At 38.2% G+C, this 25,656-nt stretch overlaps 2 protein-coding genes across 3 annotated transcripts in view; one reads left to right on the forward strand and one right to left on the reverse strand.

The window, feature by feature from the left end:
- The first annotated feature begins 15,567 nt into the window (after positions 1-15,567).
- On the forward strand, positions 15,568-20,234 carry dct (dopachrome tautomerase). The gene is made up of 8 exons (XM_069702424.1): positions 15,568-15,889; positions 16,014-16,313; positions 16,670-16,770; positions 18,108-18,274; positions 18,412-18,591; positions 18,741-18,876; positions 18,990-19,191; positions 19,774-20,234. Exons 1-8 carry the CDS (start codon positions 15,601-15,603, stop codon positions 19,947-19,949), a joined length of 1,551 nt encoding a protein of 516 aa, XP_069558525.1. The 5' UTR covers positions 15,568-15,600; the 3' UTR covers positions 19,950-20,234.
- A 56-nt stretch (positions 20,235-20,290) lies between these two features.
- Positions 20,291-25,656, reverse strand: part of gpc6b (glypican 6b) — a 71,297-nt gene continuing 65,931 nt past the window's right edge. For both annotated transcript variants that reach the window (XM_069702659.1, XM_069702657.1), the window contains 2 exons: positions 24,681-24,856; positions 20,291-22,990 (listed from right to left, as the gene is read on the reverse strand). In XM_069702659.1, the coding sequence (XP_069558760.1) occupies positions 22,785-22,990; positions 24,681-24,856 (382 nt within the window). In that variant the 3' untranslated portion in view covers positions 20,291-22,784. The remainder of the gene's footprint in view (positions 22,991-24,680; positions 24,857-25,656) is intronic.

The following is a 25,656-nucleotide window of genomic DNA, read 5'->3' on the forward strand; positions in this document are numbered from 1 at the left end:
AGGCAAATTAACATACATATGTATCACCGGTTCAACCATGTTGACCTTAGAGGGACGTACAATGGTTTGCTCATCTCTAATTCGCCAAGGGCTGCCCCACGAGCATGTGGATTATCACCTGGCTTCAATGGCCTGAGATGGATCATTTTAGTATTTTTTTCTAACATGAATAATACATCAATATCGTCTGTTTGAGGATATTTTCTCAATTTGTTTGCGGGAGTCTGCTTCTTGCTCACCTGTTTGTCATAGCATGCGTGTGCTGTGTGCAATGCTGGGAGATATACAGGGAGTGCTGGCTGCTCTGCGAGGAACCTCAAAGAGTCTGATCACTGACTTCCCCATCTCATTTTGGGCAAATCAAAGTGTGAAAAGTCTCTCCTGAAGCAATATCTCCATCATCAGGTTGGGTCAAGAATGTTTATGAAGGCTGTGTGTCACATTGCCTGTAATCTCCAGAGTATGAACTGCTGTATTTCTTACTTCTCTATGCTCCCAGGAGGGAAAAAATGCCCAAAATTATCTTGCATTGCACCTTTTCCGCAACACCTCAACATGGCAAATCAAAGCCTCAAAACCGTACATGTCACTGTGCCCAAGGTCACCGAGAGAAATGAGAAATCTCTGTGTACTGTACAGTCCATCCCTATAAACATGCCACACAGCCTCTGAAGTCTGACTCTGCTTTTAAGAAGTCCAAGTTTGTTTAATAGTACATAATGCAATAAGTCGATGGACCCCTGCTGGAGTTCAGAGAGGGAATGCTTGAATTAGGTTGGGGGCAATTGTGTGTGTGTGTGTGTGTGTGTGTGTGTGTGTGTGTGTGTGTGTGTGTGTGTGTGTGTGTGTGTGTGTGTGTGTGTGTGTGTGTGTGTGTGTGTGTCTGTCTGTGAGGGGGGGGCGGGTTGAGGTGATCATGAGTTTTGTAGGTAAGACGAGTGAGCTGCACTCGGTGTCGACCAGACACTACTGTTTTCAAAAATATTACTAGAGCAGCAGTATCATAGCACCACTTGTAGTTATGGCAACATGTTATCATTCATTTTAGGGCACCTTTTTTATCTGTAAAAAATAAATAAAGATACATCTTTAATTTTTATACCCCAACTGAATCTGATTTAATCATATTTTGATATTTCCCGGTGTGGAAAGACCAGCCTCATTGCTGATGAGAAAAATAGACCATTTTGTGCCTTCAGATTTTTTAACCCTTTTATTCTGTTTGGGGTCTTAAAGACATCCCAACAGCTCCAAAACAAATGAGGCATCATCAGCTCAATGCCCAGTTTCATTTTTATTTCTAAGAATTTCTACCAAAAGCACGCTTTAGAAAACAAGAAGGACGTTTTATTTGGGTTCTCACAGAACCAACTGAAATACAAAAATATTTTCATGTGCTTGATATCTGCTCGTTTTGTGCACCACTACCCTTCCCTGACCCCAAATGAGAGCATTCACCAACGTAGTCATTCAGCAGTACATTTGAATTTCTGTTACTGGAGTTTTATAAGAGGTCTGACACAGTTAAACCCTCAATATAAGTCCGGTAACTAAGTGATAAATTACTAGGACGACATACTAATCTCCTTGTCAGCAAAGGACCTTTTTTTTTAAGGGAACAAAGGAAAATATTATAAATACACGATTTCACACAAATCTGAATACATGAAATTAATTGAATAATTTGAATAATAATTTCTTGATAGCCTGCACCGGGAAATATTTTCCTGTTTCACATAATAACTGTGCTGCAATATGTTGTTGCCCACATGGAGTGTAACGTTTTGTGGCAAAAGAAAGAGTTATCACTCTGCACTTGTCTACAGTCAATAATAATTTGAAATGTCAAAGGGAAAAAAATAAAAAGAAACATATTTGAAGGAAAATAAATATTGATTTCTGCTACGTTTCATATTATTTAATACATACAGAAAGTGAACCGGAGGGAGCCCAAACAAAGAAGAAGAGAAGCAAACATCAACAAAACACAAAGGTTAACATTTCTCATTAGATTGTTTATTGTGAAGTGAAATAAGTGCACAATGCACACACCCCGACCCCTCCTAAAATCCTGAAGAATTCAGAGGTGCAACCTTCGTCTCTAAATAGTCTTTCTGAACTCATAGTAGGAAACAATTGTGGGACGTACTGCAAAGACCAACACGAGAGTGTCTGTTGTTTCCGAGTGTCTTCGAAAACGGAAGGAAATATTCAAAGTGAGAAACAGACTCTCCTCTTGGCAGATTGTGTGACTCTAAAGCTCCCACTGCTGTCTAAAGGAACTTACTGCACTAATGACTTTATATCCATATTCAGTATTATAAGAGGGAACATTATTTTACAAATCATGTTCAGACACTACAAAGGTTGTTTTGAAAATATACAAATTTGGTATATACAAGCACACATATATGAACTTGAGGGTAAGAAAGAATTGCAAATGTTTTGGGGTGACACAATCACATTTTTTGACAAGATTAGACTTTTTCAAAAGATCCTCTAGCTGCCAGGTAGTCACTGAAATCATTAAGTTAATAACCCAAAACACGAGGCATAGGATTATTCTATGAATCCATCAATAAATTAGAATAATGTCAGCGAGCAGCCTTAACAAATGTTCTTTAAACTGACGTGACATTTTTTGTTCCATTTCCAAATGACCGCTGGCTGAGATTGCTGGCTCTCGTATTAATTCTCAGGTTTTCAAGGGAAAAATATATCTATCATAAGTAGAAATAATGAAGTTGAAGAGCTGATGCCCCGAGGAGCAGTCACAAAGAATTATATCTTTCTATAACACAGGACACAGGCAAAAGATAAGTACCTGTCAGTTGGCATACTCTCTGCTACATGTGCCTATCAATAAAAGAGATTATTTCCCCCAGTTATTACAACAAAGATCTGGGGGGCTCGAAGATTGCACCTTTAATGAGAAGGAATGATTTCCTCCTGCACACTCACAACCCCACTTGAAGTGAGTGAGCTGTAATGCCATCAACCCCCCCGCCCCCTCCCACCCCCCATCCCTCTCGATTTTACAAGAACTTATTAAAATGAAATATTGCCAACATTAATGCACAGGGATTATTTATTACATTTTAAAAGGATTATGGTGTGCGAAGCTTGATTTGGGATTCATACCCTGTATTGTGATATCGTGGTTTAGCAGTTAAATTCTGCAGACTTGTTGTAATTAAGAGTGGCAAAATAGATCATTGCCAAATGATACGTCGCTCCAGAACTAATCTTTGTGTACTGAAATGTTGGGATCCTGAAGAATGTGTTCAGTTGATGGAAACTTTGGATTTTGTCATTCTGCTTGCACTACTTTTCTCTTCAAAATATATTGTCAGAAACTACAGTCCAAACAGTGAAAGCTGTTCATTTCATCGAGTTTGACAGCGTCACGTGTAGCACTTGTTCCATTGAGTTAACACTGATCTCATGTTTATGGCTGCAGTTTGATTTTTTTTCTTTTTTTCTTTTACCCCATTGGTGTAAATGCACTGGAACAACCCTATAGATGCCTTAGTAATGATGATATAAAGAACGCAAGTGTATGCACCTTGATGACAGTAAAGCAATAATTTGCGTGGGCACCTTATCATATTCAGCAGAAAATCCAATGCTTGCGAATCTCAAAACATGTCTGCTTCATGAAACGTGCCATTAGTTCTACTGATGAAGGAGCATGACTTCATACCTTAATTGGGAAGTAATGTGAAGGTCCTCAGAACAAATCTATTATGTATGGTCCTACCAGCCATCACATGCAGGGGTCCTTCAGACACCTCGTACTCTTTAGCCACACCAACATGCTGTGCCTAGTCAAAATGTGTTGTGGAAATTTTCCATGTTCTTTCTTACTGCAAAAAAAAAAGAAAAAAAAAAAAAGAAGTTACATTGAAGGTAATGGCTTTTGGACAGAGTATTTATACTTGCTTTGTTTGCTTGTGTGCAGGAATAAAAGGGATCTATAAAAGGACGTGAAACAGGGAAAGCAATCAGAAGTCTGGCCTTCACTCGCGCTGTGCTGCTAACAAAATGATACAAGGCTAGGAGCTCTCTAAATATCTTTCCTTGCAATTCCACATGTAAGATACAGAAGTTTATTCAGCCTCTTCCTCTACAAAGTAAATAGCGATGTTACTAATAGCAATTAAAAGTATACGGAATAGATAAATAACACATGGCAGATCCATGGAAAAGTCTGGAACTTTCAGGATGTTAGTTCAAGCACACTGGAGAGGTTTGTATGAAAAATAAAATGGGTCAAGTGGAACAGTGGTCTTTGACAGGACTTTTCAACATAGAATGAAACCTTGGAATAGCAGCGTATTTTCCTCTTCCACATATAAACTCTTAGAGCAGACACAAATGAAGTTGAATGTCTAAAACCGAGCCTCTACACTTTGATATGGGCGCAGACAGGTGTAAAAATATACATAGCTGACACAGAGCAATAATAACAGATTTATGTATGTAGGGCGCTAAAGAAACGCCGAGCCGATGCCTGGTGCTGTCAGGTTCGCTTTCCTGTTGCGTCATTCACCATGCCAGCGCACAGTGAAGCCAAATATGGCAGAATTCTCCATTTCTCGCACCACGTGCCTCGTGATCTCTTGTCAGGCAAACAGATGTCTGAGCACCATGAATTGTTGGATGTTTGTATGTAAGAAACAAGTAAACAAGTTGAAATATTTCCCCACCTTAATTTGATGCACAATGTATCCTGACAGCTAATTCAATTCATGCAGATTCAAGATCCAGTGTCATATGTCAGGTCCTTTCTGCTCAGATAACCAAGTTAGTTTAGACGCAGGGAGCTAACAACTCGCATATCGACACTCAACACAATGAATCAGGCGTTGCTGTTTGTCCTGTAATATTATCAGCTCATTCTGACCCTATCTAACCTTTTACCTGTACAGTCAATACACTCGGAGGTGATAAAAGACCACGAGTGAATGGAGTGTGTGTAATGTTGCAGCCAGCAGCGATTGCAGAGGTAACATGAAGACTTGGAAGCAATACTGAGACAGGGCTTTTTGTGCGTACCAAATTGCTGGACAGCTCCAGGGCTGACATTTAAAACATAACATCACCAAACAAAAACACATTAAAAGAGAAAAGCTGAGCAGGGGGGCTTTAAGGAAAACCTGAAATTCAAGTTTTGGCGAAGGCAACTGACCCAAATTTCCTGCCCCTTCTTCTCCTTAACATGCTTCTGCAAGCCTGGGCCCTGGGGTGACGTATCCCTTACACAGGGATTGCCAGTGCATTTACATAGCATGGTTAATGAGAGATCAACACCAGGAAAGCGCCTTGAATATAAAGCTTTCTTGTAAAAATAATGAGCGAGCGATTGATCCATACTCAAACAAGCCGGTTTGCTGAGTTAATACCAAAGGCAGATTATAGCCAGTGCCAAAAGTGCCCTGGCGTGCGACGCCTTTTGCTTAGAGGGTCCCCAAACTTGTCATCACATTAGCACATGGTCAAGGAGTACATCCTACCACTCTCATAATCTGCTTTCCTGCACAATTAGCCTTCTATAATAAGGCAGCTGTCTGACAGCCAGTAGGGATAAAAGAGGAAAAAAAAATTAAAAAAAAAAAATCACAGTTTTAAACCGATGGATCGTTTACTGCCCCGAGATGGATCGTTTACCGCCGCTGGAATATGCTCTGCTGAGGTGATTCTCTCCAAGTCATCACTGCTCCTCACTTTAGGTCTGAACATCATGACAACATGGAGGCTTGCTCTTCTTTATTGTGCCAAGCATCTATTGCACTTTGATGAAGCCAGACAAAGGAGGGGAAGGGGAGGGAAGGGGGGGGGAGGGGGGGGAAGCACCCATGGCCACACAGGGCAGATGTGTTTTAGCTCAGAAAATCTGAGAGAATCAGATGTTGAAGAGGGTGGCATGGTAGGGGATGGCAAGTTTTCAGAATAAAATAATAGATAATTTCATTCCGACAAAGGCGAGGAAACTATGGGCAGGAGAACAAAATAGCAGGAAGGGATGGAGAAGAGAAGGGGTTTGAAAAGAATAAGAAGAATTCAGTGCTGCTTCTTGCAAGGGAAAAGAAAAAAAAAAAAAAAACATTGATGACACCCGGTTCCATTCTTCCGCTCTCCCCTTTCTCTGCTCCTCGCCTCGCAGCACGGCGGGCTAAGCTGGGAGCTGTAATGTCATTAAATTGCAAATGCTTTTTTTTCATTTCCGACACACACTGTTTACTTATCTGGCAAAAACATATGTTGGAAGGAATCCGTTAAATTCTGCCCATTGCCTTGGGTGAAAGTGCAATAGAAACGGGCCCACTGAGCTCCTTCTGTCGTCTCCTTTTAGCACTTTGCCTTATCTACAAGGCTGCTTAGCAGCAAACTGGCGAGTTCAATGAAAAATGAAGATACAGTGCGAGATTAGGGAAGAACAGTGAGGGGAGAAATGCTTGGAGAGAGGGTCATCCCATTGCAAATGATTTCACTCCTCTCCATCTGCATAAATGACTATTTTTAAGGCATCTCCAGCGTCTGTATATTTTTCTCACTCTGCCACACATTTAATTTCACGCCCCGTGTTCTGAATATGCTTAAATGCATATCTCTGATGCACCTTTAAGCCAGAGGAAAGAGGATGGGGGGGAGTGGGGAGGGTACGAAAGCAAAATTAAAGATAAAATGGTGTGATTTGCACTACAAGTCTATTACTTTATGGCATTTACATATAGTTTACCTCTGCAATTCCAAGATTTTTTTTTCCTACCACCTTCCTATCAGTATTTGGGCTTGTATAAATATGTATAAATCTTTGTTGAGAAAAAATAGAATTCCTAGCACTGCACTGGAAAGTTTGAAGGGTGCACTTTCTTGCTTCAACTTCTTCTCTTGCTCCCACGAGACTGTCAGCATATCTGCTGGGGGTGTTCTCTACAGGCTTGCCCCAACAAAGGCACAGGCTTCAAGCACTTTGTGGCCCATGATCCCCTGATAGCCCCCCCCCCCATCAGCGGAACAAGCGGGGAGAGGGATCCCCGGTTCAGGACTTGGCCATGGCTTTAGAGGAAGGGCCCTGGCAAAGCCTGATGCAAGTGAGGAGCAGCATCCTTGTCAAACAAGTGGGTGAACAGCTCTGTTAAAGCACAACATGGACTACCAGCACGTCGTGAAGATGGCCAGAGACGATATTCACGGAGGATCCCAGGCTGCCACACGATGAATAGTGATTACATGTGTGCTACTATTATGGTATCGAGGGGATGTGTTGTTCTACAGTGGCGAGGAAGTTTGAGCTGCGAGTGGGAAGCCCCGCCCCTAAACAGCAGAGAAGAAGGAGGCTGTGGATTGGCCTGGGAATGAAAAGGAGAGAGAGAGGCTATTCAGAGCACGATTCCTTTCCTTCATTGTCTGCCCGCTTAGATTTGAATACGCTCACTCAAAGAAGATGAGAAAAATGCTTCAGCCTCTCGCATTGTTGGCTTTCTCTCTCTTCTTTTCTATTTGCAATTAAATGCATTTCAAATGGAACAACTGTACAGAAAGCATTTCTGATAAGAAGGAATTCCATTGGCTTTAAACTCCTTTTGTAATGGCTTTGCAATTTTTTACCACTCTTATTATGAAAACTGCACAATCCAAACATATCTTTGAATAGAAAATGCCATACAACTAGTAAGTATTGCTTCATTGAAAATTAAATTGCATTTAAAAAAAAAAAATCATTTTTAGTCCTCTGTGTTCCTCAGCTCTTAAGCCAATCTTAGTGCTTCTGTTTTTCTGCTTTGTGTGCAACATTGTGCCTTGACAGGACCCTTGTGTCCTGAGCAATATCACACACACTGGTCCTAACCATGGGATGAGATCAGTCAATTAGAATTAATGTCATCTGGTCATTTACAGCTAAACACCCTCCATGTGCATTGTGTTTGCTTTGTGTGCAAAGCATCAACTGCAAAACCAATCTCATCCTCCAGACATGAATTTTTGAAGGATTTGAACGCTGTAAATAACTCCAAACCCTCTCTTACGAGGTTTACCCCTGGAGCACTTTGTAACTTATCAGGGCTGCCTTGTGCCTCCTCTAATGCTTGCATTATGCTCAAATGTAAATCGGTAAGCTGCCAGAGAGGTGGGCGGGAATCACTGAAGAAAGAATCACTGAAGGGTCTAGCCAATATTCTGATTGGGGCATAGCAAAATAAACAGTATAGTTTTGTTTTTTAGAAGCCAGTCGAACACAAATACTTCACACTACTCTGTTATATTCACAAACAATTGCTCTTTAGTGTTACACACAAGCTGATATTTTAGCTTAAGTCATAGAAAAGAGACTCCGCTGTAATATTTGAAGAAGTTTTAAAAGTTGCAGGTTTTCATTTTCAAAATGTCATCTCAAATATAAAGGGGGAACTCTAATATATTCGGAGTGAATGATGCCCAGAGGTCTATTTTGTAGTTCTAATTTCCATCTCTAATGGTACAAGAGACTGATTAGTAATTAGGACGGAGCCATTTAAACGCATGTAATGAGCATTATAGGTTTCCCATATACTGTGCACTTCATGCAGATGAAAATGGATAGGATCTGCATCAATTTGAACGCATGTTGACCTTTAATGGCAATTAATCTACAACACAGTTCTTCATGCTGCTTGTCCTTGAATTGGTTTAATAGCATAATGACTATATCATCAGAATCTTCCCAAAAAATTGACCTGAAGCATGTTTTGCAGCATAACTATTAATCGTATTTTCCAGTGGATAATTTGATCAGTTCGCAAGAGAAGTGGGTTATACAAGTACAAACTAGTGCAGGGGGATATGTGGCCCCTAGATATTAATTTGGAGATGGATAGGAGTCTTAAAGAGGATTAAAACTCTATGCAGGCTACTCATTTCGTATGACTGCATACCACCCAGTCCACTGTATATACTGTCAGTCAGTCCTTGGCATGGTTGAGATTTGAAATGGTGACAGTTAAAGTACAAAGATGTCCAATCCTAGACTATTTCATGGCATATTTGGTGGAGCATCCCGAAGGAAATGCAAACTGTTAGGGCCAGTCATTCCAGTGAACCGAGGCCACCAGAAACAGCAACACTGCCCCCCTGCTATTGTCTACAGACACTGCATGTATAGCTCATCTTCCTCTTACACCGTCATATAAACACCATCACAGCACAACTACTGCTAATGTTTGCATTGTGTACATTATAAGGCCTATATTTGGTCATTTTCCTCGTGAAAAGAAAGAACAAAATGTCACGCATGAAAAATTGTCCCACCTAGAATTATTTTTTTTTAAATAAAAAAAAAGAAATCAACAGCATATTAGAAAACAGTAAAAAATAAATAAATAAATGTGAAACTAGAAGGAGATATGAGTTGTTATTGATAACGGTTTGAGAATACAACATTTGGAAGTTTGTTATAACTGTGCAGAAGTGAGATAATTTGGACAATACAGTGATATTTTCTAATAGAAATATATTCGGTACCAGAGTGGGATGTAAATTTGGACATGTTTTTAATAACGTGCTGTTTTGAAATAGGATCATATATTTAAAGTTTAATCTCAGTATCTAAATATTTGCAAACATTGATTCAAGGTATTTGTCACTAGAGGTCATACTTCGAGATATGTAATTTACAGGCCACCACGTCACCTGTGTTATATTTCCTTAAATAAATAACTATTTTCTTAAGTGAACTTCAGGAACCTTTTGATTTGAAATCTGATAATCATCGTATTAATTTCATCCCATCTGGTGGTTTATAATAATACTTTTTATATTTGTGAGGTTTGTTGGAACCAATGACTGAACCACATCAAGGTTTACATCATCGACTGTCCGTTGTCCTTCAGTTTTTATGTTTATGTGCAGAGTAAAATCTTGTGTGGGCCGATTTAAGACTAATATGAACATGAAGGAGAAATCTGGAAAAGCTAAGTGGGGGGTTGTTGAGTAGCTGCTCACGCTACACATACAAATACAAACAAGCGAAAACCATTTAAATGAGTTGCTTTTCACCTGTTTCTACAGCACTGAGCTTTATTCTCTGCAAATGTAACTGAAGTGGCCTCAATTAAAAACGTAAAAAGCCCTCTATTATTTAGCATACACGTATTCCTATAAAACGTATGCAGAGTGGGTAAGGTGTTGAGTGCAATATTCACTCGTCTGTCAAGAAAATGGATGGATGCCTTTCTCCATCCAAATGGTTAATTTCACCTTCATCTGTCTAATTCTCTATGAAAGACGTTTTACAGAATGGTTTCATTATACTGTGCTTCAAAGATGTATTATGAGCTATTACGCACATGTTGAACCTGAAAGCTCAAATATCCATATAAAAAACAAAAACAAATGACAGTTAACAGATGCAATAAGCTTTAACTAAGTAATATGTAAATCAGTTTTTCTTTCTTCTTTATTAATCTACCTTTCTTTCCAAGAAAGGTAGATTAAGGAAGATATTGGCATGAATCCTTTTGCATTTATAGGATTTTTTGTTTGTTTATAAGCAAGACGCAATATATTTTTTTTATTAGAAATAATTGCACTCTCACAGCCATGTCTTACATGCCATTATATTGCCTATTTCTCGATGGCTCTCTGGCACCATCCTGTGTTTCAGCAGGAATAATGGATTCTTTTTATTTACACATTTTGAGGAAGTCCATTTGCTCAGGAGACATTCGAAATAGCTGTAGTTCAAACAGATTTAAAATATCTGAGAGATGCAAATCATTCTGCTGAGAGAATTTAACACTGTTAATCCTTTTGAGTATCACAATGCAGTTTTAAGTTGGTTTCAGGTCAGAATTATAGGATTTTTTCTTCCATTACCTTTTTAAATATGACTTAAATGCAAAACTGAGTGCAAAGAATCTTAAATTCTCAAAACAAGTGAATAATGTAAAAAAAAAAAAACGTGTTTGGACGGTTAGATTTATATTTTAAAAAAATAGCCGATTTCGTAATGTTTGTAAGTTGTAGTTTTAAGTGATTTGAAATGTAGCTACGACAAAGATAAGGAAAAAATATCAGCTTGTCATCTCTGTGTAGATTCGTTGAAATCTTAGGAATAAATCTTCTGTAACTTTTGACCTTGGAAGACGTGCTCACAAATACCCATGTAATTTTATATTAGATCATCTTTATCTCTACTCTATTCTCCTTTTTCATTTCCAACTCATTCACTGAGGGAGATACACCAATAACATTTAGCCACGACCTCTGTGAGTTTAACCGTTTAGCTGCTGTCAAACGTTAAAACTGCTGACGGCTGTCATTTCAATGTCAGATGGATGCGAACCACATCGATGCCTTCAACCCCGTTCACCTCCAGTTTACATCAGAACCAGCGTCCCTTCACTGGGCTCATCAGATATCCTGCTCCTAATTCAATCCTTTCAGATCTCTTCAGATACTTCATCACAATTGGGGGTTAAACTCGAATCACAAAGGCTCCTCACATATTTCTTTAACTTTCCCTCAAGTACACACTATCTCAAACAAATTAAATGAATTACTCTTTAAGGAACTGTTTCAATTAAGTCTCTTCTGACTAAAATATATTTACAAAGTCACTTTTTTTTTCTTGTTTCCTAAATTTGTGTTTTAAATCTCTAGATTTGTTTTCACGATGTAGACTTGTATCTTATCTTTTCTGTGATTAAATTTAAACTAGTCTATTGGTGTGTCAGAAATCATGCTTTTTATAGGCACTACATCCCATTTCCTGACAAACCGTGACTATGATGATCTACACGCGTGCGCACATATTTGCTGAAATTAATGTGAAATCATTTCAACAGAAAAATTCCTCTAGACTTCCAGGAATTCTGCTCACTAATCCTGTTGAGTGCAGTGAACCTCACCGGGCCTGTGGTGCAAAGGACTCCGTGGTCACACGTTTCTCATGGAGCCATGTTTATGTCTGCTCTATACACTTTCATGTTTATCTTACTTCTCTTTGACCTATTTTGACTACAGAGCATCAATTTTAAAACTTTTCCAGAAATGTGATAATCTCTTTAAAAGTCAGTCCAATTGTTAATATTAACATTTTTAAAGGGGACTTAGGCAGACATTTTAAAATGTTAAATGTAGATTTTGTCTCACTAACAAATCACAAATGTGTTTGCAGAAATGTGTTTCTTTTCAGTAGCTGAAACTGAACAAACATAAAGACCATCTTGTCCCATCTTTAATCTTGTGATGTGTGGCTTGTACAATTTTAAATCTATTAACTATGTGAAAAATTTCACAATGTTCTCTTCAGTGTTGGTGGAAAACCGCCTGCCTTTAACATTAAATTATACATGTACTTATTAAACCGTCAGCAGTCACATGACCGGCCACAGGAATGCATCAGTACGGGTCAGGCAGATTTAAGGATCATAGGTTTCACTCATTATAAAGCATCTTTCATGGCTGAAGTTCAACGTCTGACTACGTGTTTCCTTCAGAAAAGTCAGAATGAATCACATTTATTTCTTAAAAGGCAGTAAGAAAAGAAATCAGGTCCATATGAAAAGAGTAGCCCGTATGATAGCTTCACTGTCGGCGACCTGCCTGAGAAGGTGATTATCCTGTTTTTCAGTCACGAGTGCAACCACGTGAAAATGTCAACGTGCGTGTAGTGATGGATTTGTGTGGTTTAAGTGTTGGAAACCAAATGGCAAAAGAAACAGGATGAGTTTCCTCATTACCTTCAATTTTAATAAGTCAACTTAAGTAAATTAATTTGTCAGAGGGTGTAAACTAAAGAAAAAGCAGATAATTCAGAGGAAAACACTAAATAAATCATTTTTTACTCCACATTTGTCTGAAAACGTACTAGTTACTTTAAGAATACAATTTTACACTTTTCCTGTCCAGTGAAAACCATGCATCTCCACAAGTGTGGATTTTGAATTGTTCTAATAAATTAAAGAATTAGATGTTCCTTTATGGGCTGAAAGATATTCTTACACTTCTGTAGCTAAATGACCTATTTGAAACCCTTTTGAATTAACTGGAAATTGCATTATTTTCTCACAAAGCTGAGCTTGTTGTAGAAATATTTGGTTCTTACAGAACTGCAAAACCACAAGCATATGATGAACTTATAAATTATAATACATTAGATCAAACTACCAAACAGCATATTGAGTAGCTGCAATTAGCAAAACCTTAAGTAACTACAACGGAAATTGCAAATTAATGCAGCAGTAAAATGAATCCAATAAATTATATAAGTTTAACACTAACATGGATAATTTACTGCATAGTATGTACTTTTCCTTTTGATTATTTAAATACATATTTTTTTACTTAAGTATAAGGTTTAAATGCAGGACTTGGTAGTGGAATATGTTCAGTGTGGTATTTGTACTCAAGGTAAGGAGCTGAATACTTCCTCCTCCACTGATGTTGAATAGGATACAATGGTCACATGAAACGCAGTCATGAAACCTCAACATCATCCACTCAGTTGTTTAAAAGAACTCTTTGATGCAGCTGGGTCACAGGAGGGCTTCTTTGGCCTTCAGGGTCTTTTTGTGGTTTGAATACTTTCTAGGAATCATTCAACTCTGTTTTGAAGAGGATCATACAAGTATTTATTAGCCTGCAAGAAGTTTACAACAAACAGCATATTGTTTCCAATACTGTGAACCAGCCGTTACGAACAACAACACATCCTGTCTCATTCAACTGTTTGGCTGTTGTCGCACATTTGCTATGATTATGATTATGATTATGATAAGGATAAGATAAAGATGTTTATTGTTTAACAGATGCACTGGAGGTGGGATGGAAAGTGACATGACACGTTTACTACGATTTATTGGTGCATTCACTTTATGACATTTCCTGCTACTTTGTACTTGTCTGACACTACAGACAAATATCATACTTCAAGTTTACTATATTTAATTGAGAACTTCCCTCACTACTCATCTTTTACACTGGATCTCCAAGTTAAGTCCGTTAAGTCAAAGTGTTTCAGCTGAGAACTTTAGCTAAGGTCAACTCCTTTCTCTCCGCGAAAGACCTGGAGAAAGTTATTCATGCTTTTATCTCTTCTAGGTTGGACTATTGTAAATCTTTGTATGCTGGAATCAGCAAAAATCTTTTATCACGCCTTCAGTTGGTGCAGAACTCTTTTAACTGGTACACGCAGGCGTGGACATATTTCACCGATCTTAAAATCCATTCATTGGCTACCAGTCCAGTACAGAATTCATTTTAAAATTGTAATGTTTGTTTTTAAGTGTTTAAATGAATCCGCCCCAGCCTATCTGTTCGACCTGCTGCAGCCCGATACCCCACCGCGCTCACTCAGGTCTCTCCAACAACAGTTTTTAGTTGTTCATAGAACAAAAATGCCGACCGACCTTAACTTGGCACTTTTGTGTGATTTGTGTTAGTTTGTCTTGATTTTAATGTTACTTATTTTTATTAATCCAGTCTTCTCGAATGCATGACTGTTTGTTAATGTGCAGCACTTTGGGCAACCTTTGTTGTGTTTTAAAATGTGCTATACAAATACATTTTGATAGACTGATTGATTGATTGATTGATAAAATACAATCATCAAATTATTGTTAATTTATTATTACAGGTTAAGATAAAACTTTATTGATCTCCAGAACTTCACTTTACACTACCAAGCAGTATATACATGAATTACACTTCACCAGAAGCAACATTACAGTTATGTACACATTAATGTACACACTTTTACTTTGGATTAACTTCAATATTTTGAATGTAGGACTTTTACTTGTATTTCTACACTGCTGTATTGCTACCTTCACTTAAGTAAAACACGAGTACTTCTTCCAGTTAATCAGACAACGTACCATCGCTTAAATGATTTCAGATTTATTTTCCCTCTATTGTTAATTCTCAGACATACACCATTGTTGCTAGGGAAAGAAAAACAAACATGTTCTTTTAAACTTGGTCAGTATGTCTACAGCTTCTGTTCTTGTACAGTATGTACTGCAAAGTATTAAAGCAACGTGAAAAGCAAAAAAGATGCAAATAGACTTGTACTAACAAGCTCCAAAGAAAGTCTAAACATTTGTGGTTGGATTAAAGTGATTGGTCTCCCATTAAATTACATAATCTCAAGCTGAATTTTTTTTTCCTGAGTTTTATTAAAATATGTGAGAGAATGACTCAACAATTAACTTATCACAATTTTGTCTTTTGGTAAAAAATGTCCATGTGAGCATTAATAGTCCCTTCAGGCAGTTGCTTCATATGCATCCAGATCACAGTGCAGCCCACAGTTCAACCATCAGCTGATCATCACAAGACCAATGTCTTAATCCTCCTCTACAAAACCAAGAGCAGAAATTGCAGGCTTTCTTAATGTGCATGTAACCAGCTGGAACACAACATGATTTGGCTTTAAGTGTTGTTTCCACAGATGTTATAACTATCACTGAATCTAATTTGAAGATACACAACAGGGGACCGTAGCAGAGAGAGATTCCACACTCTTCTGGGGGAACTAATTGACCGTACTACGGCTGAGATTTGATTTACAAACTGATTTGTCACCACAGACTGGAGGAAACTAACGGGTGAAATATGATGATTGCGGCGGCTCTCGGTCTTCTTTGTTTACTCGTCTGTCCCGACCACGCAGAGGCTCAGTTCCCCCGAGAGTGCTGCACGGTGGAGGGAATCCGGTCCAAGCTGTGCTGCCCTGCTCTGGGTTCAGATCCCGCCAACGTGTGCGGCTCCCTGTCCGGGAGAGGAAGCTGCGCTGCGGTTCGAGTCGACACCAAACCCTGGGGAGGACCATATAGACTGAGAAACGTTGACGACCGAGAGAGGTGGCCGATCAAATTCTTCAATCAGACGTGCAGATGTGCTGGTGAGTGCTGTACAGTTTCATGTAGACGCCGTGTCAGTAAACGGCGGAGATTGAACTACCCGTTACGTTGAAGCGGGACCTAATTCCCTATAATTTGACATTCAGCGTGGTCTTTTTGCTGCAGGTAACTTTGCAGGTCATAACTGTGGTCTGTGTAAGTTCGGCTGGACCGGACCAAACTGTGACCAGAGAAAAGCTCTTGTGGTGCGAAAGAACATCCACTCCCTGACCCCCGACGAGCTCCAGGAGTTCCTGAATGTTTTAGATCTGGCGAAGACCACCATCCACCCAGACTACGTCATAGCCACCCAGCACTGGCTGGGACTTCTGGGACCAAACGGAACCGAACCACAGATTGTCAACATCTCCATCTATGACTTATTCGTCTGGCAGCATTACTACTCAGTCAGAGACACTCTTCTTGGTAAATCAGTATGATCCTATTTTGATATAAGATCATTAGAATTGTTTAGTTTGGGTTGTTTATTCTGATTATGTTGGAGAAATGGAAATATCTGGAATAAAATAGGGACATAATCAACACTTTTAATAAATCCCCATTTATCAAAATGAACTCAGAATATTGAGTATTTAACAATAACATGAGCTGATCGTGTTTAATTTTTTTTTTTTAGCAGTGAGTTCAAACTGTTTTGGACTGCTTACAATGTTAGTGATTTTTCATGTGACTTTAAGAGCAATTTCATTACTCTTCCATAAGTTAAAAAGTATTAATATATTGTTTACATGTAGCCTTAATCAAGCTTTATTTTTCTGCAGGTCCAGGTCGTCCGTTCAGAGCCATTGATTTCTCCCACAAAGGTCCAGCATTCATTACCTGGCACAGATATCACCTTATGAGCTTGGAGAGAGAGCTCCAGGTATGTGTCATTTTCCAGAAAAAGGCTATTAATACAATTAATTTTTGTTGTTGTTGTTGTTGTTGTTGTTGCTAATGGTGGGAAAGTGGGCAGCATGACAAAGGTACTTTTTTGATTATGCCAAACATTAACAGGCTTTCATGTTTTTCATACAGTTAAACAGCATATTGTGAATACACGGTATTGGTATTAAATTACTGGTTAGATATAATTGTCTTTTTACTGTTTATTTTATGCCACTATTAAAGAATAAGCCAAATTCTAGTTTGATTGTACATATTAAAGAGACATTGAAGAGACATTTATTGACATTGAACATTGGAACATAAAAATTGCGCTTTCGACCGCCAACTTTTTCTGGTTATTCTAAGTTTTTTTTGGTTCAAAACCAAAATGTGTCAAAAAATGTAAGTATAAACAGTTGATGCCTCTAATTCTCAACCCATGTGCCATTAAATAATAGCCGAAGAAGATGACGACATTAAATATACATTTATTACTCAACTTTAGCTTAAAAACTGAGCCACATCAGCCTCTTAAACAAATCTGCAACTTGTCCATGCAAGAGTCTCTGAGGGCTAACTGTCCTCTCATGTCTCTGAGGGATAACTGTCCTCTCATGTCTCTGAGGGCCAACTGTCCTCTCATGTCTCATGAAAGCACCTTAAACTGCAGATGTGTATGAAACGTGCTGTACATGAACTCACCATTTCTTGTTGGTGGGATCCTCCAAACAGTCCACCGAGGTACTTGTCCACCATCGTGTGTCCTGTCGGTCCCCCCTTTGTCGGCTGTTTATTTTTCATCCACTAGGTTTTGCTCTGTTTCATCGCTTCACACAGGTAATTCCTTTCGCATCACCGTTTCCTTCGTCAGGTTGTGCTTACGTCACTACAGACCCTTCACCTGCCGGCCCGACCCTAAACGTCATTTCCTGCTGAACTGAAAGTTTGGAAAGAGACACGATTAACCAAATATTGGACTCAAAATATCATTAGAAAACTAATGTAACAAACAAACATTAAATAAAACTTATTTTATTTATATTTTTTTATAAAAATGATATCAAAATATCATTAGAAATCTAATGTAACAAACAAACATTAAATAAAACTTATTTTATTTATATTTTTTTTTTACATTTTTTTGTATTATTATTATTATTATTATTATTATTATTATTTTTTATAGCTGCAGACATGGAGGTCTTCTCTCATCCACCAGGGGGCACTTCAGCACCCAGCGCACAAGGCAGCTTCCCACGGCCTTAGTTGCTGACCAAATTAACATTTCTGATTTTAATGTAAATATTAATAATATGTGTCTTATCCCTGCAGAGACTGACTGGCAATGAGAGCTTTGCGATCCCTTACTGGAACTTTGCCACGGGACAGAAGGACTGTGATGTGTGCACCGACTCTCTGCTGGGGGGCAGAGACCTAAACAACCCCTCATTCATCAGTAGCCAGTCCAGATTCTCCAGATGGGGGGTGGTGTGTAACAGGTCAATACAAAATATTGATCAGAGGGAAATATATTCTCAGTAATTGTATGTTATAATGAAACAATAATGTGCGTCTTGAAAGGTGCAAGCCTGTAATTCTTTTTAGATGTAACTGTTTTTTGTTTTTTTACTTCCAGTCTGGATGAATATAATCGCAGGGTGACTCTTTGTAATGGCACCAGTGAGGGTTTGATTGAGAGAGGGATAATGGAGAGAGAAAACTCATCTCTGCCAACCATGAGTGATGTGAGAAGCTGTCTTGGAATCAGGGACTACGACAGCCCTCCTTATTTCACCAACTCCTCCTTTAGCTTCAGGTACAACTCTACAGTTTAACATTAACAACAGTGTGAATTTACAACTGCTATTTAACTGGTGCAACCGGTAGTTGTTTACATTTGACAAACTTCTTCTCACAATTTAGAGGCTTTGCGGTTTAACAAATTTTGTGCTTTGTGACTCACAGAAATGCTCTGGAAGGGTTCGACAAGCCAGATGGAGAACTGGATGAATCAGTCAATAACCTTCACAACCTTGTCCACGCCTTGCTCAATGGAACCAATGCTTTGCCTCACTCCGCAGCCAATGACCCCATCTTTCTGGTAGGAATTTAATTTGATGGTTTCCTCTGAGATGACACGGTAGCCTAAATGTTTTTTTTCTTCTACTAAAACCACTGTGTTGTTTTTGTTCTTTTTTTTTTTTTACCTTGTAGGTGCTCCATGCTTTCACTGATGCCATTTTTGACCAGTGGATGAGGAGATTTACTCCATCCAACACCACCTTCCCAGATGAGATGGCTCCAATCGGTCACAACAGGGAATACAACATGGTTCCCTTCTTCCCTCCGATCACTAACGAGGAGATCTATGTGACATCTGAGCAGCTGGGATATTCCTATGCAATTGCCCTGGAAGGTGAGCAAATATTGAAAGTAGTTTTAGAAGGAATAGATTAACATTTTGGGAAAAACATTGATTCAATTTCATGTTGAGAGTTACATGAGAACAGTGATTCCACTGTTGTGTACAGCCAATATGAGGCAGACAGTAAGCTAAGTATGAAGATCGAACTACATGTACAAGGTACAATCTGTAAATCCAAATCAGAAGAATTTTATTGATACCTGCAGGAAATTGTTTCTCTCCGATCTACCTTTTATCTATACAAAACCAAAGAAAAACCAAAATGCTGTAGTTTAATGTGGGGATTTGTAACTTAAATCTATAACTTGCTCCTGTTTACGAGAGAGTTTATGAAAGTGGTATCAATGTTACATGCATCAGTGTTTTGAAATTGCCACAGATGAGGAGTTCATTTTTACAATCCACAGTAAGGTCTACACAGTTAGTTATGAAGCAAAAAATGATCAGTTCATAGATGAGAAAGTTGTGGGGACAAAAACATCTTATTTCAACAAAACAGATGACATTTATATTTAGCTTTTCTTCTGCAAAAAGGTTTCAGCGAACATCTCCACCTGTACTTCATCTTCACAGATGCAAATGCAAGGCCATCTGTGTTCGTGCTGGGCTCCACTCTGGGGGGAGTCTTCATCGGTCTCCTGCTGCTTCTCCTTATCTTTGTGCTCTACCTACGTCAGAGGCGAAACAGAGGCTTTGAACCTCTGATAAAAGCGGATTTCACAAATAGAAAGTACACAGAGGAAGCCTAGATATCACCTGTTGTTCTGAAATACACCTCAATGGCTTATACATACCTAAGAGCGATGGAACAGCCAGTCTACAGTGTTCTGTATGCTCCACTGTGAATCAAGAGGAAAGTATTAATCCTGTAATTCAATGAAATAAGTGCTTTTTAGATGTTAAAACTAATTTCATGTAAGAACAATCATGTGAATCATATATCCACCAGAATGATAAACGAATATATACTTTAACTAGTATGTAACAATCTTTTTTTTTTTTTTTTTAACACATTTACAAAAACATGACCCTATTTTCCATCATTATTACTGCACACATTTTACAAAGTTACCACTAGTACAAATCTATTGGAATGTTTTTAATAACAATTTATTTTCAAGAACAGTAACAAAACACAAATGCAATCATCTTAATTGCACTGAAAAACAGTAAGGCATATTTGCTCATCTCATACTTCCCCCTTCAGTTTGGAATTCAAACTCCAAACAGATGTTTCCTCACTGGGATTTAAATTCATACAGCAATGCATTAATTGTAAAAAAAAAAAAAAGAAAGAAAAAAAAGTGTTGACTTGTGGCATTTCCTGCTCTGCAATTCAGATAATTTGTCTGACCAGACATCCATTTTCAATATTTTATTGCAAAAATATTAAAAGTTCAATGATACAAAACATAAAAAGGGCATCCTGTGAGATCAATTGTCATAATAAAGAATTATTTAAATGACAACATCTGAAATATCTATATTTTTGTTCTTGAAATGTGGATGTAAATGCAGAATAAAACGCAATAAAGAAAAGCTCAACAAATATTCATTGATATATTGTGAAGGGCATAATACAGGCTAATTGTGTGGATATGTAAGCTTAGCTGGCCTGGTGGTTATGGACCTGACGGGCTCTCAGAGAACAGAGGATGTACAAACAGGCTGGTTTTGTCCGCCCTCCTCAGCAGTGCCAGGCCTCTCACATTCTCCGTAAGTATGCTCTACTGAGGAGCTTCACTGAAGCATTCAGCCTTGTCCAGTCTCCACAGATTCTCATTTCACAGGTGACTGTGGTCGGCTTCAAGCCTGTCTGTGCTGCAGACATAACCATTCAAGCTTTCCAGATAAATTTAGGGACCCTTTCTTTGCATTTCCAGTAACCACTGTGTGCTGCTTCTTCCATTAATAATTCCCTCACCTTTTACAACAGTGGTAAAAAAAACATTTTTTAATTTGTAATTTCAACTTGACTTTTTATTACTGTCAGACAGTATTTCTGTTTTGTTGCTACAGTGTGCAGTTAAATGATGATTTTATCCAAATGGTGACAACAGTCACACCATAAGCTTTGCTTAGTCAATCACATTCAAAAGTAAAAGCACACCTATTTTGCAATCCCAGTATTTATGAAACATGTGAAAATACATTTTGTAATTACTAGTATTCAGAGGATGCAGCAGAAAACGACGGGCCCCATTTACTGTAAATCAATAAAGAAATCACAGCAGAACATGACCTTCAGTAATAGTAATTCTGTAATGAATGGTTGTGCTCTTCTAGTGCAAGGTGCATGTCCATTTACACATAATATATATGCCTGATTTTCACCTACTGTGCCAGGGAATATGTTTGAAACACTTCAGTATCTTTTCGTACGATTTGATTTGTGTTTAGCAGTACTTCCTTGTTGAGTGGCCTTGCACCAACTCTGTAAAGTGACTACATGCAAACACATGTAACTATTTCTACTACTTCTCATCAATAAAATAACTATCATTATCAATAAATAATTATATATTAGTGATAGTTAGTATATATCCCTCTCACATGGACAAATTGATTTTATACCAGGACATGCACCCCACACCATGACCAAACCAGCATCACATTTTCTTGCGTATACTGAGGCTCCCTTCTCTGGATGTGAAAAACTGCTCCATAATAATTCTGTCCAGACGGTCTATTCCTGAAGCCAAGTCTGAGAAACCAGCAGGATATATGACTATTTTGCTAATTGGCTGCAACACAAATGAGTATATAAAATATAAATTTGAACCTTCGTAGTGAGTTTTAACAAAAGGCAGCTATTGAACTGTTTCAGTGGATATAGCTCAAATCTGTGCAGATCTATGATTAACTCATGATGTACCGACACTCTTGCCAAACGACATGGTTGAAATTATTGAGAAACACGAGATGAAGAAACACAATTCAGTGGCTGCATTGAATCTAAAAACAAACATGAAAGCATGAAGTTTTGATTGCTTCTCACCACAAATCAATCATTGGCACGAGTTAATGACAGTGGAACGAGAATTCAATTAAAAATTTAGGCAGGAATCACAAGTTCCTGAATTTTTCTCTCATTTAGATTACTATCCTTTGTTTTAAAATATAATAACAAACATTTATTAAACTCATTGTGCCTCTTTCAGGTGCATCAAATAACGACATTCTCAACAACATTTTTTTGCATTAAAAAAAAAAATCAAAACAAAGTGCGTGTTCTATTTTTCCACATGGAGACCTACATTAATACCTGCCATATGTGCAAGAAATATATCTTTTTTTTTTTTTAAATCTCTGAAGCAGAGTTTGTTGGGTCGGCATTAGTGTTGGATGTTGAAGTGATGCCATAAAGTATCAAGTCTCAGGATGGCACTGCAAGATCTTTGGGAAAGTGGGAAATCATGATGCATAACCGCTCTCTTTTTCAGAGCAGATTCCTGTTGCCTCGAGGCTGGCAGCCTGAATGCTGTCTGCTTGACTGTAGCTCCAATCTGCCTGAATACAAAAACTGCGAAAAAGGAAAAAAAAACAAAAAACCTGCTGTCCATGTTTAGCCTGTTCTTCCAGCATTATCTCCATTGTCGGTGAAGTGCCAGGGCTGAGAGGGCCAGCATGGTTGGCAGGGCTACAGAAGGTGCACAGAGCGGGGCAGAGTCATCCACAGGCCCGCTCCGGTCAGCTTTTACCACCGGGGTTTCAGTGGCAGCACTGTCCATGTATGTTGGGCAGACGTCTGTGCAGCCGCTGCCACTGCCTGAGCCACTGCCTTCATCACCTGAAATACCGTAACAAAACACAAGCCAGACTGAGCACACCACTATCATACTACTGAACATCAGTCAACAACTCAAACAGACTTTTACACTCATAAACTACTGCTTCAAAACTAAGGTTTTGAACTTTCTTACATTGAAGTTTAACCGTAACATTTTCTCAGCGAGAGTTATCATGAATTTGAAAAGTGTCATTCATGGGGGAAACCCACAAAAAAATATCACCTATCTGATGGGAACTGCATCGCCTGTCTTCAGCTCCCATCAGTCCTATGGAGCATCTTAGTGTCTTAAAGCTCACTCTGAAAACTTCACTTTCTGTTCTGGTTTTCTGTCACTGGTTTCATCAGCGCTGTGTTCAGATTCTCTAATTAATCAACTGTGTCCAGCACTAAATAGCGGGCAGATGTTAGCAACCACCTGGTTAACATGGAGGAGAATTGAGCTCTAGATTGAGCTCCACCAAAGGGACCAAAAACAGTGCTAAAAGGAGAGTTAATATTAAACTTACATTCATGAAGTGGACATGAATTCCTATTCGAGACGATACTTCTCTGTATGTTATAAATTTGTAAATAAACCCTTGTTTACGAACATGTTCAACATATCTACTTAAAAGGTGAAACTATTGTCTTGTTTTTTTAAAGCCTGTTTCAAATTATAAAATGATTTAATACACATATAACCAAACATACCTTATAGAGTACTGGTATGTGTTTATTTGTGTTTCTGTACTTTCTGTAAATTCCTGTAACTCTTTTTTTCTGTAACACTTGAGTTTGTTTTTGAGTATTTTGAAATCTGTGTCTCCCAAACTGTGGTACATAAACCACCAGTTGTGCTCGAGGCTCCACCTGGTGGTACAGAAAAGTCTTGCTGAAAGGCCGAACATTACTGCCACTAGCCGAAGTCCAAAAAAATTGCCATTTGATTTATTTTATTCCACACAACAGTTATTACATAAGATATTACATCACTAAGATGTGAAAGTTATTTGGGTATCGTAGATATTTTAGAAATAGTGAAGTTGTTTCACATTTAGCGTTTTGATAATATTGGCTTGACAGTCAGATCTGGATTTTTTATTTTAGAAAACAAAATGAGAATTTTAAATAAGGTTCAAAAAACAGTCAAGATTCAAATGACACAGGTGGACCTGAAAAATCAGAGAGGTGTTTATAAGTGCCTCCGCCTGTATTTTTTTGATTTTTAAAAAGTCATCTTATATTTTTTTTATCTAGTCTTTCTGAAGTTATTGCATGGATAAATCAGTTAATTTTATTTTATGCAAAATGTTATTTTTAGGAACCTTTGATTTAAATGAACCTGAATGCTGCACACCAAATGTGATTGACTCAACATGGCTCCTACCGTTTTCATAAAAAAACATTGTTGAAGACTGAAACTGTTGGCATTGTTGTTGTTTTTTATTACACATTGTCAGTGTTCATTATGTGCACCTTCAGTGGCTCTTGCAGCTTTACTGATGGCGATTGCCTCAGCCTCAAGGTTCGGTAGTATTTCAAAATAGACAGCTTATCTAGATGAGCAACAAGCAGCTCGAGCATGAACTTAACTGAGCAGGGCAAGGAGGGAAAGACTAAAAAATACACTTCTTGCCAGAAAAAAAAAAAAAAAAAAAGTAGTATGCTTTAACAATCGTGTGATTGACAAAACTGGTACATAACTTACTTGAGTCTTGAAAGTAGATATCATTGCCATTGTATGCATTTTTCAACTTGTTGGTCATCACCCTCAGAGCCATGATCTGCTGACGGATGAAGGTGTCTGGACGTGTGATGTCGACACCAACCTCTGGGTTATTCACCTGGTTGGTAAGGCCGTCCTTCTGGACTTCAGGAAAGTACCTTTATAACATAACACGAGACAAATTTGATGTCATTATTTTTGAAAAGGTGCTTACTTAGAGAACAAGAAAGTGACTTCTCATTTTGTTATAGTTTCTCTGCCATGAAGGCAATTCTAATCTGAGCGACCAGAAAGAGGCTGAGGAAGGACACATTTCATAAAGGTTTTATTATTTGGGGTTTTGACAGAGTCATGTCAGGTAACATTCTGACTGACTTGGGAAATCTGTCGTCGGGTAAAACAAGTCAGCTGCCTGCATTAGCAGCAGGCAGTCATGTGAGGGAATTCCACAAATCATCTGACAACAAGAGTATTTGTTTCTCATAAACCCATGTTACCCTAGATAATATACACTTCTGAAATGCTACTGATTTGATTTTTACTTTAACTGATGATGATCTTTTGTTTTTGCTCACAGAAAAAAAGCAGCAATTGCTGCATCCAGTACCAATGGATGTTAAATTACTTAAAGAATTTCCAATATGAATTCTGAACATCATTTTGTATAATACAGCTGACATTAAGAATAAAAGTAGCACAAATCAATTTATTGTGATTTCAGAAATGGATGTTGGCATTTGTGCACATATTGTTCTTTTAATATGAAATCAGATTGACAGAGGGAGCAACAGGCTAGTTGAGCAATTTAAAAAAGAATGAAAACATATTCCATAAAAAAAAGCATCAAAGCAAATTATACTATAGAAAGCATGAATCCAAAACACAACAATCAGCTCTTGAGTCCTGCTTTTAGTTGAATGAATCACAAAGTATGCCAAGCTGTTGCACAGCAGACTTT

This window comes from Brachyistius frenatus, unplaced genomic scaffold, assembly GCF_029030835.1.
Source record: "Brachyistius frenatus isolate BFR_SWC_R1_liver_20210118 unplaced genomic scaffold, ASM2903083v1 Contig_42, whole genome shotgun sequence".
In the NCBI taxonomy this organism is placed as follows: Eukaryota; Metazoa; Chordata; class Actinopteri; family Embiotocidae; genus Brachyistius; species Brachyistius frenatus.

Coding starts and splice junctions, on each gene's coding strand:
- dct (XM_069702424.1), top strand. CDS start 15,601: ATGATGATTGCGGCGGCTCTCGGTCTTCTTTGTTTACTCGTCTGTCCC. Junction 15,890..16,013: donor TCAGACGTGCAGATGTGCTG/GTGAGTGCTGTA, acceptor TTTTTGCTGCAG/GTAACTTTGCAGGTCATAAC. Junction 16,771..18,107: donor GCTTGGAGAGAGAGCTCCAG/GTATGTGTCATT, acceptor TTATCCCTGCAG/AGACTGACTGGCAATGAGAG.